The 18231-nt window shown below is 53.5% G+C and overlaps 9 protein-coding genes across 9 annotated transcripts; 6 read left to right on the top strand and 3 right to left on the bottom strand.

Moving 5' to 3' along the window:
* Positions 1 to 288: 288 nt before the first annotated feature.
* M409DRAFT_29585 (uncharacterized protein) lies at positions 289 to 1533 on the top strand (the record flags this gene model as incomplete). Its single annotated transcript, XM_033809542.1, has 1 exon — positions 289 to 1533. The coding sequence occupies one exon, from the start codon at positions 289 to 291 to the stop codon at positions 1531 to 1533; it is 1245 nt and encodes a 414-aa protein (XP_033660863.1).
* Positions 1534 to 2152: 619 nt separating this feature from the next.
* M409DRAFT_29584 (uncharacterized protein) lies at positions 2153 to 3402 on the bottom strand (the record flags this gene model as incomplete). Its single annotated transcript, XM_033809541.1, has 3 exons — positions 2153 to 2267; positions 2333 to 2625; positions 2887 to 3402. 3 exons carry the CDS (start codon positions 3400 to 3402, stop codon positions 2153 to 2155), a joined length of 924 nt encoding a protein of 307 aa, XP_033660862.1.
* Positions 3403 to 4318: 916 nt separating this feature from the next.
* On the top strand, positions 4319 to 6837 carry M409DRAFT_60375 (uncharacterized protein; the record flags this gene model as incomplete). Its single annotated transcript, XM_033814454.1, has 4 exons — positions 4319 to 4577; positions 4712 to 4763; positions 4802 to 5370; positions 5636 to 6837. The coding sequence occupies 4 exons, from the start codon at positions 4319 to 4321 to the stop codon at positions 6835 to 6837; spliced, it is 2082 nt and encodes a 693-aa protein (XP_033660861.1).
* Positions 6838 to 8039: 1202 nt separating this feature from the next.
* Positions 8040 to 9015, top strand: M409DRAFT_70708 (uncharacterized protein; the record flags this gene model as incomplete). The annotated part of the gene is made up of 2 exons (XM_033818858.1): positions 8040 to 8540; positions 8593 to 9015. 2 exons carry the CDS (start codon positions 8040 to 8042, stop codon positions 9013 to 9015), a joined length of 924 nt encoding a protein of 307 aa, XP_033660860.1.
* Positions 9016 to 9770: 755 nt separating this feature from the next.
* On the top strand, positions 9771 to 10593 carry M409DRAFT_29580 (uncharacterized protein; the record flags this gene model as incomplete). Its single annotated transcript, XM_033809540.1, has 2 exons — positions 9771 to 10208; positions 10261 to 10593. The coding sequence occupies 2 exons, from the start codon at positions 9771 to 9773 to the stop codon at positions 10591 to 10593; spliced, it is 771 nt and encodes a 256-aa protein (XP_033660859.1).
* Positions 10594 to 11663: 1070 nt separating this feature from the next.
* Positions 11664 to 11971, bottom strand: M409DRAFT_29579 (uncharacterized protein; the record flags this gene model as incomplete). Its single annotated transcript, XM_033809539.1, has 2 exons — positions 11664 to 11856; positions 11916 to 11971. 2 exons carry the CDS (start codon positions 11969 to 11971, stop codon positions 11664 to 11666), a joined length of 249 nt encoding a protein of 82 aa, XP_033660858.1.
* A 1158-nt stretch (positions 11972 to 13129) lies between these two features.
* Positions 13130 to 15167, top strand: M409DRAFT_70707 (uncharacterized protein; the record flags this gene model as incomplete). The annotated part of the gene is made up of 3 exons (XM_033818857.1): positions 13130 to 13151; positions 13361 to 13781; positions 13832 to 15167. 3 exons carry the CDS (start codon positions 13130 to 13132, stop codon positions 15165 to 15167), a joined length of 1779 nt encoding a protein of 592 aa, XP_033660857.1.
* Positions 15168 to 15519: 352 nt separating this feature from the next.
* Positions 15520 to 16625, top strand: M409DRAFT_29577 (uncharacterized protein; the record flags this gene model as incomplete). The annotated part of the gene is made up of 2 exons (XM_033809538.1): positions 15520 to 15912; positions 16035 to 16625. 2 exons carry the CDS (start codon positions 15520 to 15522, stop codon positions 16623 to 16625), a joined length of 984 nt encoding a protein of 327 aa, XP_033660856.1.
* Positions 16626 to 16943: 318 nt separating this feature from the next.
* On the bottom strand, positions 16944 to 17630 carry M409DRAFT_29576 (uncharacterized protein; the record flags this gene model as incomplete). The annotated part of the gene is made up of 1 exon (XM_033809537.1): positions 16944 to 17630. The coding sequence occupies one exon, from the start codon at positions 17628 to 17630 to the stop codon at positions 16944 to 16946; it is 687 nt and encodes a 228-aa protein (XP_033660855.1).
* Between the last annotated feature and the right edge of the window lie 601 nt (positions 17631 to 18231).

Here is an 18231-nt window from a genome sequence, read left to right as displayed (position 1 = left end):
CCTGTATAGCATTTGCACAAGAACGTATATCACCTGATCATGCCGCATTTAGGTGAATCCCACTATACAGCTGAATAGCATTGTTTGGTAGAAGGTGAAGGGCGGAAGTTGAGTTTAACACATGACGCCTGGCGGATTTTCAACTTCATCTACCGTGCTGGGTTCAACTTCTCCTCGCCACAAACACACACTCACTCCACAATCTGCAGCCATCCCCGTCCGTCGTACGCATACCAGTACTTCAACAACATCATCTATACCACGATCGCTCGAACAGATTCAGAGAAAATGGCGGCAATCGCGAAGCACCTCAAGGACGCCCAGCCCGAAGACCTCGTCCTCATGCGCATCATCGAGGACATGGCGAAAGCGTCTGCGCAGGTTTTCACGGGCCACGAGGACGAAGAGAGGATACAGCAGCGTATCAAGGGTTGCCAGGCACACGACGTCAACGACGAGGTGCAGGCAGCATACGAGAAGGACTTGTTGAAGCGCCTTCATGCGTACTTCTTCTTCCATGAGACGCGTGCGATCTTCAACTCTCACGGCCATGTTGCCACCCAGCGCCCCAAAACCACGAAGCCAAAGACCCAAGCGACCGCACCACCGACCCAGGCTGCACCACCCGCGGAGGCCGCCCCTGCCAATATCCCGAGCATCACCGTGACACCGGCGCCAGATTTCGACCTTCAAAAAGAGGTGATTCCAGTCGAAGACGACCAAGACGACGATGAACCAACAAATTTCTCGAACTCGACCAATGCTCTCACCACCATTCCCAAGAAGGGCAGCGAGGATCGTCAGAAGCTGTGGTCCAACTTGGAAGTCAACGAGAACGTGCTGGAGAAAGTGGAGATGCAGGGCAAGGAGGGACTCTTCTACAAGTCCCAGCCTAGCATCAGCAAGCTGCCGTTCGAGGTCAGCTTCAAGAAGTCCTCCATCCGCCCCGTCATGAACATCCTGTTCAACGGTGAGCATAGCATCAAAGATGCCCGGGTGCTCATCAACTGGGAGATTTCGTGCCAGTACCTGACGCAGCCACCCATGCCCGTCATGGTGGCCGTCAAGTTCGCCAAGGACACACAGGATGCCAAAGTCGATGCTGAGCTCGCACCAGCTACCATCGGCCAGATCGCAAAGGCGGCCATTCTTCTTCACGCAACACAGAAGAAGTATTGGGTGGACGGAGCGAAGAGCTGGAAGTGGGAAGTCATGAGCATCGCAAAGAAGGACCTGAAGGGCGAATTCAAGGAAGCAATGGGCTTGATGAAGTCGAACCCAGTCTTCCTGCGCGTTGGCCAAACGGTCTCCAGCTCAGAGACTGCAGTTCTGAACAGGAACTCCAAGGATCCTGAAACGCAGGTCGCCGAGAAGAAGGCACTGGAGGGAGACGAGGGTCACGAGAAGGAAGGTATTGGGGGAGAAAGTGTGATCAAGAGGGTCGAGAACAACACGCAGGAGGAATCCGAGCAAGGCTTTCGAGGAGGAATCAGCAGGTTGGTCGGAGGGTTCGTGCGGAAGGTGCTAGGATAGTTCAGAGGGAGCCCCACATCAGATGATGAAGGTATCGAAAGACCAGAGGGTTTGTCGTACTTCTTCATGGACTAGCACTCGGCGAAGTGCAGTGCATAGACATGTGTTCTGCAAACAGATCCGAACAGCGGTAATTGACTTTCTTCCCAATCCTTCTCATAGACCCTCTCCCTGTGCCCACTGGTGATCATGTCCTGGTGATCTTTGCTTTCGTTTCGAGCATCGCTCTACATCACGTTTGAGCCTTTTGCAACCGAGCAATCCCACAAGCTAGAAGGAGGGGCAAGTCTTCCTTCCATTGGGCCCTGGAATCCAGACGCGAAGTGCTCGGGCTTAACACTCGCCGAACGTTTCTTTGCTTGTAATGAATGGAGGGCAGCATGTTGGTGTCAGCTCAGAAAGGCACTTCACCGGGACTGAGGTGGCTTGATTCCTCTTGCTCGTACAGGACTTTGGCAACCTTAGCTATCAAGATCCAGTCTTCCCTCCCCAGACGACAGCGTTCAAGCCCAAGTCCGAAACTAACCTTCATGTCTCGCTGCACCAGCTTTGGGTCAAAGAGAGACTTCCTAGGCCCCCAACCCCGGCCAAACTTTGCTGCTGTGTCCTCGAACTTTCCTCAGCATGTGGCTGTCAGACGGATCGTAGGGGCCGTTGAATGTTCACGCGCGAATCCTTTCTCGGTCATCTCGCGTTGCTTGCGTTGCTTGCTTGTCTTTTCGAGTCCGCCGTGGCTGAATGTGTCGTAGCCCTGGCGGAAGGAAGAACACTCCCACCACCGCCCCTGAAACGCACGAACCACCTCTTCTTCACTTCGATGTCGCACCAAGCTGCTTTAGAGCGCCGGGGAACTCTGGCAAGCCAAGGCGCTCTCGCTCTCTCGACGCGCCTGTCATCCTTCTTCTGCATCTGCTTGCGGACATCGTCGGCGTACAGGGCACGATGCTCCTCGACGTCGTAGTCGCGTGGCCAGGCACCGGAATCCTTGCAGACTTTGCTTCTCGCGGAATTGGTGCGGCGAATTCGCTCCTGCTTCTTAACGCCAGGAGCGACCCGCTTCTTAAATTGCGAGTGCATTTCCTCGTGGGTGATCTGTGTACAACTTCAGCTTCGTTCCCTTGCCTTTGCTGGCAATCGATTGCTTGTCCTTACTCCAGCCCACACCCCTGACCGGCACGCCATCCTGGTCTTGTTATTCGAATCCCCACCAAAAGCCGCCATGAACGATGAGCGGCAGGTCCACCTTCTGCTGGAGGAAGGCAGCCTCTGGAGAGATGTGATCGCTGCTCGTTTAAACGCGTCGTTGAGTTGGCTGCCGGCGAGATACGCCTATGGCTGACGCAAAGGTCATACCTCTCGGTCGTTCATCGATCGAATCGCGAAGTCTTGCAAGCTGCGGACGAGGGTTTTGTGCTTGAGGAGGTAGGCGTGGCCACCACCGATGCTGTCCCCTGCTTTCCGAACTCGCCGCCAGTAACCAGCTTCTTGCTCTGGATATGGTCGAAGATGCCGGAAAGATGCTGGTCGTGAGAAAGACTCTTTGTTGGAAGCTGCTTGGCGAAGAGCCGTTGAATACGTTGCGGCTGCTCTCTGAGTGAGGCTTGCCGTTCCAAGTACTGCTGCGTTCTTCTTCGTGTTTTGTTTTCGTGTCAAGACTCGTTGCCCGACTGATGTTGTCGCATCTCGCAAACTAGTCGCGTCACGGGGCGATTCGTGAACAGGCGCGTTCGTCGGTAGGCCGTTCTGATAGAGTGCGGTGCTTGTGGCAGCGTGAATCTTCTGCTTGCTGTGCGCGTCGTTCGGTGCTGCAAGATTGAGAACGGCGTTTGGTGAAGCCAGCCTTCGATGCGCGGGCTGGCTGTCACTCATTGCACATGTGGAATGGATGTCAGCCCAGACCGTGTTTGCCGTGTTTGGACGATACCGTCGCGTGTTATCCAATAGCCGTACGATGTGCAGCAGGTGCGCGATTGCTGGATGCGAGGGTGTTATTGAGAAGGACATAGACCTCTACTGGGCGTGGGCTTGCGCGAAGTGCTGGATGATACTCGCGGTGCTGGTGGTGGTGGATGAGGCGTATGTAATAAGACATAGACGGATACACAAAGATGATGCAAGCAAGACGCTATGGATATCATGCCCATATCGAAAGGTTGTGGTGGTGGGTGTGCGTGGCGGTCGTGATGGTATGCGGCCTGCAGCAGGACTACAACATCATCAAGTCACCAAGGGTATTGCGTGCACTACTGTGGAATAATGATGATGTTATGCGTGCATAGAATAGGCGGGAGAAGAATGGGTGGAGTGTTATATGGTGAAAGAATCTATCGTCAACATATCCTCTCAGAGCAACGGCTCTGAGTTGGATGGGGGAATGGTGTAGCGGTTTAGCGGGATTGGCGAGGGCGGTAGTTCGAGCGGGGTTCAAAAGGTGCGTAAATTTCATATCTCTCTTGTGACGTGACATGGCAACGGCAACGTCATTGGCACGGCGGTACGAAAAACCCGATCGCAGAGGTTTCTTAGGTCCACCACCGGGGTGGGCATAAGTTTTGTCTTTTTTGGCTCTTTTTTGATATACTCGTGGCGATGACTACGGGTGCGAGCACTGGCTTCTACCTGGTATGCATCTTCTTTTGCTGTGCGGCTGTGGGCGTGTTGGCGGGTTTTCATCTCAGCTGGTATGAGCGGGGCTTTGTTTTTGTCGATATTAAGAGCATTGTGATCTTGGATCGATCAAAGTGATCGTAAATCAATGGTCAAACGACTGCAGTCTCTTCTCAGAATGGGCCACGGCACCCAAGATCGACCACCTGCATCTCAACATCGTTCACGAGCAATGAGGAATTATTATTTCTTTTTGTCGTTGAGACATGTTGCAAAGCCCAAGTTCGCTCAAAAGTCTTGGCAGCGGCAGTACCAAACTTCGACTTGTCGCTTCGATTCTGCGTCTTCCAACAACACCACACTTTCATTTTCGACGACCGGCGAGCTCCACCTCGACGGCAGAACAACGGCTCGTGAGCAAATACAAGACGTCACAGGTCTGTCGAGGGTCTTTCTTTTGCCAGAAACCAGTCACTGACTTCACACGCAGTTTCCGAACACCCCATCATCTGAGGGCGGTTTCACATCCCTCTGACTCTGCGACGAGATTCCAGTGCGACAAGTCGATCAGGCTCTCGATCACTGGACGGCTCACCCTCACCCATCAGCGTGTTGGTCGTGCCGTTCGCGACATCACTCACTATTGATACTGAGTCGACAGCTACTCGCCGACACTTCCGATCACTTACCTCGAGTCACCATGGCTGTCGATGAATGCCAGCGTCAAGTTGAAGACGATGTTTCATCCGGTGGAGGAAGCTGAGGAGAACTGGACCAAGCAGAGCAGAGACTTCCAGTCCGCGGACACCTACATCCGCCAGCCAGAACCGGACGGCGGCTTCGTCATCAATGGCCCAGAGCCAATTAATGGCGCTGTTGCGAACCCGATCATCTTCACGGACACGAAGCTGGGCAGGTGTATCAAGTACAAGACTGGAAAAGGCAAGGCCATCGCCATCCTCAACTTGAGCAACGTCATTCCCAAGTCAAGCTGCAACGACATGCTTCTCACACAACCTCCCATCAAGAGCGTCGGCTTCGTCAATTCCACACGTGAGTACTTCCAGAACGGATGCGTGGTGGTCAACTCAGATGGCGTCACGGTGGAAGAAATCTTGGAGAAGTGTGGTCCATCTGCTCATGTCGCTGTCGACCTTGGGAATGTGAAGGTCATGGAGCTGGAGTACATGGAGAGGATGAGAGCAAAGGGGCGGTACATGGAGACTTGGCGTGAGTTATTCATTGACGGGTTCACGGCTGGATGGCGGTTGACGCAGTACCTCGACGAAGACGACATTTCTCGGCTTGCTGCGGTCAACCTTGCGCTGCTGTGGAGATATAGGCCTCACGTTGCGAGAATAGTCTTTCCACGAAAGTGGTAGATCAAAGTTGGATCGTTTGTGCAGGGGGAGACAAAAGCCAGCAAACAGCAAGGGAGGGTATATCAGTTGAAGCCTCATTCTTTTCAGGCAGCATTAGACCTTGTTATTGATAGTGACCTGTATACGTGTTCCCCATTTCGATCGTATACTTTACATCATGAGGTGCGGTGGTCCACTCCACACACTGAAAGCCAGCTTCTCGGCCATGTCGACACACGACTTCGCCCGCTTCTCCTTCGCTTCATCAACTTCTACACATCACAATATTCGACCCCCTCCCACCGCCAGACTACTGTCGCATACCTATCTACCTCATCGACTGCGTAGTCACAGCTATATCCACAGAGACACCATGGCTTCTGGCAATGAGATGACTCCTATCGAAGAGACTTTTAACATCACCGAACTGCTTGAGGGCCTCCTCCTCCAAGTTCCTGAGGGCCAGGCACGTCGCATGCACAGCTATCGCAGCAAGACCATTTCTATCACCAACAACATTGAAGGATCGATTCAACTCCGGCGCCGGCTGTGGTTCGATCCAGCGCCAGTACCTCACCACGGCGACCACTGGTTGCTGAACGACAACACGCGCCAGATCACGTCTCTGGTTCCCACGCAACCGCTGCTGCTAGGGCCACATCTTCACCTATGTCAACCGTATACCTTCAACCGCGACTACTTGAACGACTCGGCGAACGGACCTCTCTTCCCAAGCCAGATGCACCCAAACAGAGCAAATGGCACTTTGGCAATCAACGATGATGTGTTCTTCATCCGCGATGGACGTAAGGACTTGGACTGCTTCATAGTCCAGCCACCACTCACATCTGCGAGCATTTTACACGACGGAGCCAGCGTTCTTGTTTTCAACCTGAACGGCATCAGAGTGAGAGACGTGCGCGACGCCATGAAGAGGGCAGATCCAGCTGCGCGCGAGGATTGGAAGATTTGGATCGCTGGTGCCGTTTTCGTACCTCAATCTGCCATCACCCACGTCAGGGAATATGGCTACCTTGAAGTAGCGAAAGGGCTTGGGGAGCTGTTCCACGACAATACCCTGCACTGGAATGCCCCTCAAGGCACCAACAAGCAAGTGCGGCAGCGAATATACCGCCACCTGGCACCGTCAGACCTTTTGAAAGTCCAACAAATCAGCAAGCCTGTACGCGATGCCATGGACTGTCCTGCTGTGAAGGAACTTCTTTTCTATACCCCCTCTCAGCAACAGCAAACTTGGGTGATCGACATGCAACAGCCCATCCAGCCTCTCGTTGGCCGCTTGACCGACCCCAGCGATGTGCATAGATTATGGTGATCGCTCGGAAGAGAAGATCCAGGGAGAGAGCGATACTACGTCAAACCTGTGGCAAATGTCAATAACGCCGTCTTCGCCCTGCCCGAAAGCAACATCTACCAGCAAGTCGCTGAGTGCGAAGTAGAGCTCGTCTTCAAACCTTCACTCAGCACCGTGTATGATGACAGCAATCTGCACGAGATGTTGTTGACTTCGGCGCCGATTCAAGAAGCCGATGTCCTGGGGAATGGTTTCGAAAGCTCTATCCGGGAACAACGACCACTCCAGGTCAAAGACATTCTGCAAATTTCGCTGCAGCCTCAGTCTGGGCGTGTCTTTGACCACATACTGGTCAGACAGACGACGTGGGACTGGATGCAGAACAACGTCAGTGAAGTTGATCGGGAAGAAGTGCATGGAAGATGGAAGGATTACATGTGGTACCTCGCGTGGAAAGACGCCCACGAAAGCTGAAAGCATTGTCGAAACAGAGGTTTCTACTCTCCAGAGTCTCCTCTTGCTGGCATTTTGTCCCATGTCTGAAGACTGTGGAATTCTCTTTCCTATACACCTTTGGTTTCGATGTCTGTCGTTCTGGATCCCCAATTCATCGGCGTCTCTCACTGATTAATGCTACTGTTCTTCTCCTTTCCTTTATCCCGGCTCGTCTTGTCCAGTTGGAACTTCTCCACTCCACGGAGCTGTTCATACTGATCTGATACAGACGGTGCGGGAGTTGCCGCCCGCTGTTTGGAGTGAAGATGTGAAACACGACGTCAAGACAAGCATGGCGCTAAGACACTCAAGCGTGAAAGCTTAATTTGAGACCCATGTCATGATCCACTGCACATTCACAGAGCACTTTCAGCCCATTTGCATTTTCATATATCCACTCAACCGCTTCTCATCGTCCGGTAAGATTGGCATGTTCTTCAAGTCGTCCACCAAGACGTCGCCTTGATCGAATATTCACAGTACTGCCACAGGCTGAGCCCATTATCCTGGTAGGGGGCCCCATTGTCAGAAGCAACGCCTGCAGAATTCGTCCTATCTCGATCATTGAAGGAATTGGCAGTCTCCCAAGTCTTCCTCACGGCCGAATGCGGACCCCTCGGCCAGCTTCAAAGCCATGACGATATTGATGCGGGGTTGCTCGGCGCCCTGAGCCAACAAAGAAATCCAAAATCCCAGTATTGCGGCATCTGCAAACGTGCGAAGTAACAATGTCGACAGGCCTATCAGAGACATACGACCACACCGGCAAGCCGGTCAAGCATGGCCGAGCCAGAGTTAACGGCATCCGCATGCATTATATCACCGCAGGCCAAGGTCCACCTCTTCTCCTACTCCACGGCACGCCGAAGAACAGCTTCTACTGGTATCGTCTGTTCCCACTTTTGACCGAGCACTTCACTCTCGTCGCTCCAGATTTGCGAGGGTTCGGATATACCGACAAGCCTCCCACGACCGATGGCTACGATTCCAAGGAGCAGGCGGCCGACGTGGCAGATCTGATGACGCAGCTGGGCCATGAGAAGTTCCATCTGCATGGCGAGGATCGTGGAGCGGATTATGCGTATGCTGTTGCGGGGCTGTACCGGGAGAGAGTTTTGACGCTGTCGTTTTGTGAGATGCTGTTATCGGGCATTGGGCTGGAGGAGTCAGCACTCTGGTCGAAGGAGAATGTTACAGCGCAGTTTAGGCAGGCCGGGGTTTGGTGTTGGGTGAGTATCAAAGCACAGGGCCAAGTCTGCCGATCATTGACGTTCTTCACAGCACCTCCCATTCTTCTACATCCCGCATATCCCCGAAATGCTAATCCAAGGCCACGAGCGCGAGTTCTGGGAAATGTTCATCAAGCAAGAATGCTACAATCCCACGACCGTCGAGCCCCTCGCCCTCGACCACTGGATCGAATGCGTCAAGCAACCAGGCTGTCTCCGCGGCATTCTCGAGACATACCGAGCGGGTTTCAAGAACGGCGATATCAACCAGGAGCTGGCGAAGGAGAAGCTGACGATTCCGGTCATGACGATTGGGGCTCCTGAGTTTTTTGGTCCGAGAGTCAAGGAGTGTGCGGAGAAATTTGCTGAGAAGGTTGTGAAGAGTGAGCTTTATGAGGAGTGTGGGCATTCGTTGGCGTTGGAGAAGCCGGAGAGGTTGGCGAAGGATTTGTTGGGATTTATGTTGGGGAAGTGACGAGGAAACTATACCAAAGTGTACGACCTGTTGAAATCCATGCCTCGCATGCTGATGTTTCCCTTACCGTTGGGCGGTTTCTTGTCGGTCCAGAGGGTTCTCCTGAATTAAGATCGATCCATTGTGGATCAATGACTGACATGTACCTTCTGCTCCGCGCTTTCACTGTCTCTGTAAGATCCAGAAGGATGAGTTCAAGAGAGTCGGGCAATTAATAGCGCTGTCAGTGCTGCTCCTTGGACAAACCGTGTCGTTTTGTCTGGCCGCCTGGACTCGTGGCCTCAAGAAGATACTAGGAGAAGGCAGAATCTAGTCCAACTATCTGCTAGCCTCAAGCGTGAGTCTGAGGGCTTGAAGATCCATGTAGTTCCTTTTTCTCTCGCCTTCTCCTGCAGGTAGGGAGTTTCAGTAACTCAGACATTGTTCTATCAAGCCTAATGCGAGCAGTCACCCAATCAAGCAGGCTACCCGCCCTCCAGCGGAGGATGGACTCAGTGATCAAGTGAATGCTGGCGGAAGCGCACATCCTAAGATGTCGAGCGTCGCGTGTCGACTCTGCTTCTGTGCCCCACCCCCTGGACTTCTTCTCCCGGCGTCGCCCCTCTGCGTCTGTCTTCTCAAAACACCCCGAATTGTCCAAACACCTCGTCAAACACCGCGCAGCCTCCAGCGTCGGCATCAAGAACTCTCACTTTACACGACTCGCTCTCTTCGATCACTCGTCCCTCGACCGACCTACCTCCCTGACGAACACCATGGGTCGCAAAGATCGCAAGACCATCTCCTCCGGCAACAACGGCACGCCAAAGTGGACCGATGAGCAGCGCCAGGCTCTGCGGCTCTGCTACAAGCTCTGGAACCTCACCGACCAAGAAGTCAACGCCCTCATGCACCGCTGCTACCCTGAGTTCCGCGAGACTGCCGGCCGCAACTACACCTACGACCACACTCGCGACGAGTACAAGCACCGCTTCTCCAAGCGGCGCTCGAAGCGCTGGCACGCCATCGACCGCCCGAACAAGTTCAACAGCACGCGGTACACGCAGGAGGAGATCGATGAGCTGTATCGCGTTCAGGTCATGGTCGAGGACGCTGCTTCTGCTGGTCCTGATCAAGATGCCATGCAACTCACGCCTCGAGAGAATGCGCCTTTCCCCCTCACCTACCCGAACGGCATCGCCTCTGCTCCAGTTGTCACCAGCACAGTCCGGTCCAGCCACTGACGAGAACGCCGACACCGCTGAGGACAAGGGCGTCAAGACTGCTGATGCCAGCGTCGAAGACGCGACTGGAGAACAAGACGAGGATGAAGACAAGTATCCGGAGGAGTTTTTCGCGTTCGACATCACGCAGCATCTTGACGACGAGGATGATGCTGCTGGAGCTGAAGCGGATGCGAAAGAGAAAGATGAAGAGGAGGATACGCCAACAGCAACGGCACCCACACGGTGCTCTGCTCGCCTCCGGGGCAAAGCGTGGAGATTGAGAGGTTCGGTCTGCAGCTCTGAAAGCAAGATCTCATCACGAACAGTACCTAGCCGTTGGGCTGGAGCGTCGGCGCAGCAAGCAAATGCTTAGGCGCAGCCATACAACTCGCAGCAGCATGTGGAGATGATGGAGCTAAGGGATGCGGCGCTGGATGGGACTCTCACAACCGCGGAGGCATAAAAGCAACGGCTCCGATCCGCAACGACGGTCCACGTGGCATCTATTCATTGTCAGACCAACCTCATGAGCTTCGTTGATCGACTCTCCACCACGACTACGATTCCACCTGGAAGCATATCCGAAAACGCGAATGGACTTCTGGTCAGGTCTTGAGTAGACTGCAGTATCCTGCTCAAACACGTGTCTTCACGTATATATGCTGCTCACGTCGATAGACCGATAGAGGGATCCACCCGGTCGGCGTTCGATCTCGTAGCAGCATCAAGTGTACGCAAGTCTTTCGTACGACTAAAGATCTCCCTTATCAGCCTCATGCCTTCTCTGTTGTGCACACCGCTTTCACCTCCCACTCTGGCAATCTGTCTGCTCAAACTCGTCAGCCTTTTCATCACTCTGTATTGATGGGTGCCTGAGTTACTCTTTCCCTGAAGTGCTCTCCTCCTCCGTGTTCGAGAAAGACTCATGTCATGCTCGCCTCCCTCAAACCTAGAGCAACTAACCCACCAGCGGTCAATGCGCAAGGCGATGCAAGTAACGAACCACGAGCGCACTACATATTCAGGCTAAGAGACAACACGCATCCGGTTCCTATGAGGCCTGAGAAGTTCACTCCCAGGAAGAATGCGAGGTGTTGCAGCTTGTTTCAATGTCTTTCCACGTCTTGTCAAAAGTCATCAGCAATTTTTAAGTGTAGGCGACACTCGAGAGATTTGCGTATCCAAACGAGCGTCAGATCCATGTCCGTCGGACAGCGCATGAAGCATATGTGTAGAAGCGTTGTTGATAGAAGCTCTAAGGAACAAGACCATTTATCACGCACGACTTGACTGATCCTCTTTCGTGTTCGAAGGGCTTAGGACTCAAACTGAGGTTGACAACGGTGGACCCAAGGTCTTTCAAATAAAACATACCAAACCCTCGTTTCTATTCATGAACCATCGGCGACTCTCTCTTTCCAACCCCGGCATTCCTCCTGGAGCCTATACCAGGTGGGAGATCCGCTCGCTCTGAAGGGAGAGCGGCATCCCCCACCCGTTGTATTGCTCCTCCGAGTACTTCTTCTTGAGGAGGCGCGCGGCTTCCGCCGTCACCTTCGCGTGCTGGACGGTGCGTGCTGGAAGTGATGCCAGAACAGTCTCATCACCGCTGAGAGTGAGGCCTGACGGTGGCCTCCTGGACTTTGATGGTCAGTAGATGTCTGAGGAATAGAGGGGTTGGTGGTGCATACATACCGAAGTTCAAGATTGCTCGTGCTTGACCTCAGGCTCCTCGCTGCCAGAGACTCCATCGTCCTCATCGCAATTGCCGCAACTCTCGTCAACGGTCTCTTGTTGTGGTGAAGTATTGTCGGTTCTCTGCTGATGGCGGTCGTGGCGCTGGTTGCCGCCGTCTTGGCAATAGTTGTTTGCGTCTATTTCCACTGCTTAGATGGATGCTGGGAGGACATCTCGAAGGCGAGAAAGAACGCGGTGTTGCTGCAATGGTCGGGAAGCATCGAGGTGAGAACGTGATGTGGATGTTTTGTTGGGCCTCGAATCTGTGCTTGGATCTGCATTGAGCGTAATCACGTGCGTGCCTCTGCAAATGGAAGGAGCTTCCGCATACTGCTTGACGTCGACCGCTTCAATGCTTCATTCTCCCTCCCGTGTATCTGACCCAACGCCAAGGAACTCGACAATGACACTATTAACCCGCCGCAGCATATACCACTGTACGGAGTCACATGCAACAATAATGCATACATACAATTTCGAACTTTGTGAAAATCTCGTCTCGGGAACCGTATTAGAAGGCGGACCACAAACTTCTCTTATACTGTCTACAGACTATCTCGATTGCTTTCGCAGCATCTCTTGTCTCCACGCAACCCCGTTGCCAGACACTACTTGCTGCTTTGCTGCTTTGCTAGTGTCCGGGACGCAGATCTGAACAATTAGGAATCTACAGATCATGAGACCATGAGAACATATCCAACAGAAAGAATCACAACTATTCCGTCAAGCATTCTCACCGACAGCGGTGCCACCCAATGGACGTATACTCGCACAAGCCAACTTCCGGTATCTGGCAACCGCCAACGCGCGTACTTGGAAAGCAGCCTTTGACTTTCGCAGCCAGAGTCCGTCAAATTGAGTCCCATTCGCGGCCGCCAGTCTCGTCCGCGTCATCCTCGAGGGAGCACACACAGAAGAACCCGCGCTTCGCGGGACCGAGCGATACGAACACGAGCCGTCCGATACGACATACTGCACGGCGAAATTTTCCCGAACCAGATAGCCCCTCGCTCATGTCCTGTTAACCGCGTCCTTGGGCAACGGGCAGAAAATGTTGTGTATCAGAACTGGTTTCAGATTTGCCGTTGTTTCTGTGCACTGCCGGCTTTTCGTGCAATCAGAAATCCGTACAACTACCGCCGCCGTCCCATACCCCCACTAGCGCTGCAATAATGCCATTTTCGCCGATGAACGGTAGGATATTTGACATCGGCAGTTCCACGGCTAAGTGGAGGAACAAATGCTGGAGCCTGGCCGGTTAACAAACTACATAAAAAGATTTTGTGTGGAGAGTCTCCGTCAGCGATTTCCCTCCCTTCCCTCCCTTCGAACAATTGCCCGCGCCATGAAGATGCTTTTTACCTGTCTCTTTGCTCTGCTGCTGTCTGCCAAATCTCACGCAGATCAATTTCCATGCAAAGCCAATCCTTTGGACGGCTCTTGGCCTTCTGAGTCGGAGTGGGCAGCATTGAACACCTCTCTCGACGGTCGCCTTCTGCGTACCCAGCCTATTGCATCTTCCTGCTGGCACACTACCAACTTGGACTCGCCATTCTCTTGCTCAGCTGTTCAAGCCAACTGGAGCTCAGGTCTCTTCCATGCGTCAACGCCCGAATCTATCGACGCCTCAATCTTCGCCAACAATTCATGCCTTCCATCTGGGGTCGATGGCTATCTGGAAGGCAAAGGCTGCAGGCTTGGTGGACTCCCATCCTATATTGTGAATGCGACGACCGAGCAGTATGTCGCGACGGCGATGAAGTGGGCCACGGACCACAATGTCAGAATCGTGGTCAAAGGAACAGGGCATGACCTCAACGGACGGTGAGAATCCATATCATCCTCTATTCCTGCTGGACTGACTTCTATCATAGTTCGAGCGGAGCCTATGGAATCTCCATTTGGACTCGTCACTTCAATCACCTCAAACGTCATACCACATGGAAGGTACCCGGCTCGAATCGAACAGAAGATGTCTTCATTGCAGGCAGCGGACTGATGTGGGGCGATGTCCTCCCAGAAGCCCTTCATCAAGGTCGTGTCGTCACAACAGGTCAGGACCCAAGTGTTGGTTTGGGTGGGTACATCCAAGGTGGTGGCCATGGCCCATTGGCAAACACCTACGGCCTGGCTGCACAACAAGTACTTCAAGCCACTATTGTCACAACTGAAGGCCAAATTCTCGTCCTCAACGAGTGCGAAAACACCGATCTCTTCTGGGCCATTCGCGGAGGCGGTGGCGGGCAGTATGGTGTAGTCACAGAATATGTGATCAAATATCATCCTGCACCGTCAAATGTGGTCACGGGGACACTTTCTCTCGCTCCTGTCGACGAGAGCAGGGCCAATGCGTCTTGGAACGGAGCCGCAGTACTGTTTCGTCACCTGCCCGATCTTATGGATGCCGGTCTCGCCGGGGCAATGAGCATGGCATCAGGATCCACTGCATCCAGATTCAATCCATCTTTGCCCAATGGCACCAACGGCGCCTCGGTCACTCAGGTTTTCTGGGCTTTCAACACGACCGCTGAACAGGTGCAGGATCTGGTTCGCCCAGTCATTGACAAGATGCGCGTCTATGGCAACAAGAGCACTTTGTCCATCACTTTCGATCCGAAAGATGTGGGTGACTACTCAGCTTTCTACAGTGCCATCTCTGGCAGCAACACGGCGGGCCAAGGCGGCATCTCTTCTAGTCGTCTGCTCGGCCGGGATGAGCTTCTGGAGTCGCGCCACGACTCGCTAGTCTCGTACCTACGCCGCACAACCGCCGCCCAGAATCAAACCGCAGGGACGTTCCTGACTGTCGGCCTATCCGGCGGCCCAGGCGTCATCAACACACCCGACTACCGCTGGGGTGCGTTGAACCCATCTTGGCACAAAGCGTACCTGCACTTGCTCGTGGGTGGTGCATCGACAAGTCCCAACGAAACTACCTCTCCCAGTCAAGCCCTTTCGAAGAATGCCGAGTGGATCGAGGAGAACAAAGAGAAGTTGTGGCGGAAGTGGGCGCCTGACATGGGGGCATACATGAACGAGGCCAATCCGTACAACAGCAACTGGAAGCAAGACTTCTATGGCTCGTCTTACCACAGACTCCTGGAGATCAAGAAGAAGTACGATCCCGCTGAAAGCTTGTTCGTTTTGTCGGGCGTGGGTAGTGACGGCTGGAAATATGACCTACAGGATGGAACCCTGTGTCGAGTCTAGTGATACGCAGACGTCCCACTGGGCTCATCAGGTCGTCGAGTTGCTCATCAACAACGGCGGTTGATGTGTCATTGTGTGGATTCCCAAGGAGTCTTCATGGGCTGGTGTCCGGACAAAGACACGGCAGATAACCCTTTCACAAAACAATGCACACTTCTCGATATCAACAATGCCATTGTCGTTCGAAGGGCATTTAAGTACATCACGCTTCTTTTCTGTTTTGGGAGAGCCCACCTGGAAGCGTTCGAAACCACACTCGCACGTAGACCGGTTGTACCGCACCGTCGCTTCGAGCACTTCCCCTGCAACCTGAGACTCCAAAGAAAGCCGCGCGCCCAACTGCTCCATCGTCATGGCTTCCGATTTGAACTTGACGACCTCTGTGACGTTTCAGTTCGTCCTAGCGCAGTCGACGTATCCAAATCTCACCCGATCATGCAACAACACCCCAAACCTCCGCCTCATCCGTCAAACGCTGATGCTTCCCATGCAAGCCAGATGCTCGACATGCGGTAAGTCTCACGACTTTCAATTGCCGCTGAGCGACCTCAGTCACGGCACTGACAAGTCGAGGTGGTACGTTGGGGCTGATGCTACGATTGTTCCTTCCTTGGACGAGATTGACTCGCTGGGTGGTGATCAGAAGTACTTCCACTTCCATGGCATCAAGGTCAAATCACGGACTTTCGATAAGGCACATATGGAGACGAACACTGACAAGGATGATGTATTCCACACCCACACGGTGAGCATGAAGGGGGAAATCGCAGCCGTTCTCGAGCAGCTCGGTGCTCGGCTGGGCAAGCTGTACCCAGGCCCCTTTTGGAGGAGAGTCTGGACGTCCACCTCGATGCCTGGCTGTACCAGATCAAGAAAGCTCCAGGCATGCGCTCGATCGCTGAGCTTCTCAAGGGCGTGAAGGTAGCACGGATCCTCGACATTGACCAGGTAGACTCCAAAGGCCCACTTAGTTTCAGCCAGCAAGCCTCCACATTCGACTCAACTGCAGTCATGGCCTGGATCGACGTCCTCACCAAAGTCGTTCTTCGCGCCCACTACGCCGAGGGTACGTTCTTCGCTTGGCAGTTCTCAGGCGATGGCGAGTATCGAGCACCGAGCTATGATGCCGAGCAGATGCTCAGAGACCTGCACGTCAAGAAGAGAACGATGAGGTACTACCGGTCCAGCAAGAAGGACGACATCTCCCAGCGTGACGAGGACTTGGCAGCAGCTCTTGGGTCCACGTTGAGAGGTGATCTCCTTGGTCCACTGGCTATGCACGTTGCCAATACTGCAATCGCAAACACGAACCATGACAGGGTGAAGGAGACGATTGGGCAGAAGTTGAGGGCAGGTGGGTATGGACGGTACAACGCCTCTTACATTGAGGCTGTTGGGGCTGCTTCCTCGAATAAACCACGCTCACATGGTCGGAGGTCTTCGTGGGTTTTCATTTAATAGACTCCGCATGTAGAATTAGCTGGACAGGTTGAAATTGGGTGGCTTTCTGGCTTCATAAACTTTCGTGTTGTTTCTCAACACAACGCATTTCGCTGTTCATGTGTTCTTCGTGCAACGTCCTTGTCGAATCTCTGTCTTCTCGCCTCTATGGGTCACAACAAGACCAAAGTCCCTTCCTTTCGTTCTCTGCGAATCTTCAAAACAACGCCGCGTACTCAAATCAGAACTCCAAACAAAGAGACCCAGTCATCCATTGTCCCAAGTCTCGCTCATGCTATTGGCTATCTCGGTCTTCCACCCATCCTGAACGCCCTTTTAAGCCCAATCCATCGCATTTTCCTCCACTTTAACAGGTTTGGCCTTCAGCTTCTTGATCTCGCGCTCGGGCTTCTCCTCCCAATCTCCTTCTCCCTCCGTGTTGTCGATGTCTCCCATCTTGCGCTTGCTGCCGGCTAGGGGTGGAATGACCGGCGAGCCAAGGCGGAATGGTACGGGCGAGCTCAGGTATGCAGCGTCTGAAGACTTGCTGGTGGCGTCGCGTTCTACGGCCTGGTTCTGCAGCTCGATGGCAAGACGGTCGGTCGAGCGGCGCGTAACTCTCTTCTTCGTAGTGGGTGAGAGGAAGGAGCCGGGAGTTGGAGAGATGGCGAAGTCGCTGTACTCCTCGTCATCAGACCAATAGATGTTGTTGGTAAGACGCGCTTTCTTGGTGATGGGCTTGAAGTGTGGTGCCATGCCGGAGGAGATGAAGTCGCGATCCTCGACTCCGCTGTCTTCGTCCTCTTCCTCATCCTCGCTGTCGCTGTCGCTGAACTCGGCCATCATGTCGTGGTAGGCGCGAGCGCCGTCGGAGACGCCGTCGTCGAAGTCATCGTCTTGCTCGAGGTCTTCTTTTGAGTCGCCCGGAGAAGGGTTGCGTAGAGGCGCCTCATGGGCGTCCGCGGGCTGCATGGTCACTTCCATCATTGTTGGCTTCAGGTCATAGGTCATGTCCGTCTCCATGGCTTCAGATTGTTGTAGACTGAGGATAGTTCAGCGTTGGCTTGGTTGAGATTGATGAAGACGCGACGCCGCGATACGAACTGTGTGGTGATGGTGTTGACTTTACTGCTGAGAGAGTTGGCGGTGGGGCGACAATGAGGGGCCTGTCGCCAATGTTGGGATTTGCAGCGTTTGTTTTCTGCCCCAAGGCGTTTGGAGACGTGACGTGCAGTTATTGACGGTGAACGCGACTTTTGGCTTTTCGTGCGCCCTCCTCCGAACATTCACTCGCTCCCTTCCGCTTCCCGCGATTGGCGTTCGACGTCTTGGCATTCGCATCTCACCCCTCTTACATTTTATTAACTTTGAAAGCAATCTGATAAAATAGCGCTCTTTTTTCATGGGCTGCGATGTCTTCACAGCCGTCGCTGGCAAGTTGTACTAAGTGCTACCTCCCCAGCTAAAGCACGGACATTCTCGTTAACAACGATTGTAGAATCGCGGGACAGCTATTCAATAACATTTTCAAGATGATAGACGCACGACTACTGCTTAGAAGGCGTTCGCAGTGGCACTGACAACGTCTGACAACCAGAGCCATTACGAGGCGCCTCAAGAACCG

The sequence above is a fragment of the Zasmidium cellare genome, assembly GCF_010093935.1.
Source record: "Zasmidium cellare ATCC 36951 unplaced genomic scaffold M409scaffold_53, whole genome shotgun sequence".
NCBI lineage: Eukaryota > Fungi > Ascomycota > Dothideomycetes > Mycosphaerellales > Mycosphaerellaceae > Zasmidium > Zasmidium cellare.
The sequence above is the reverse complement of the archived record's forward strand: the minus strand, read 5'-3'. Positions and strand labels throughout refer to the sequence as shown.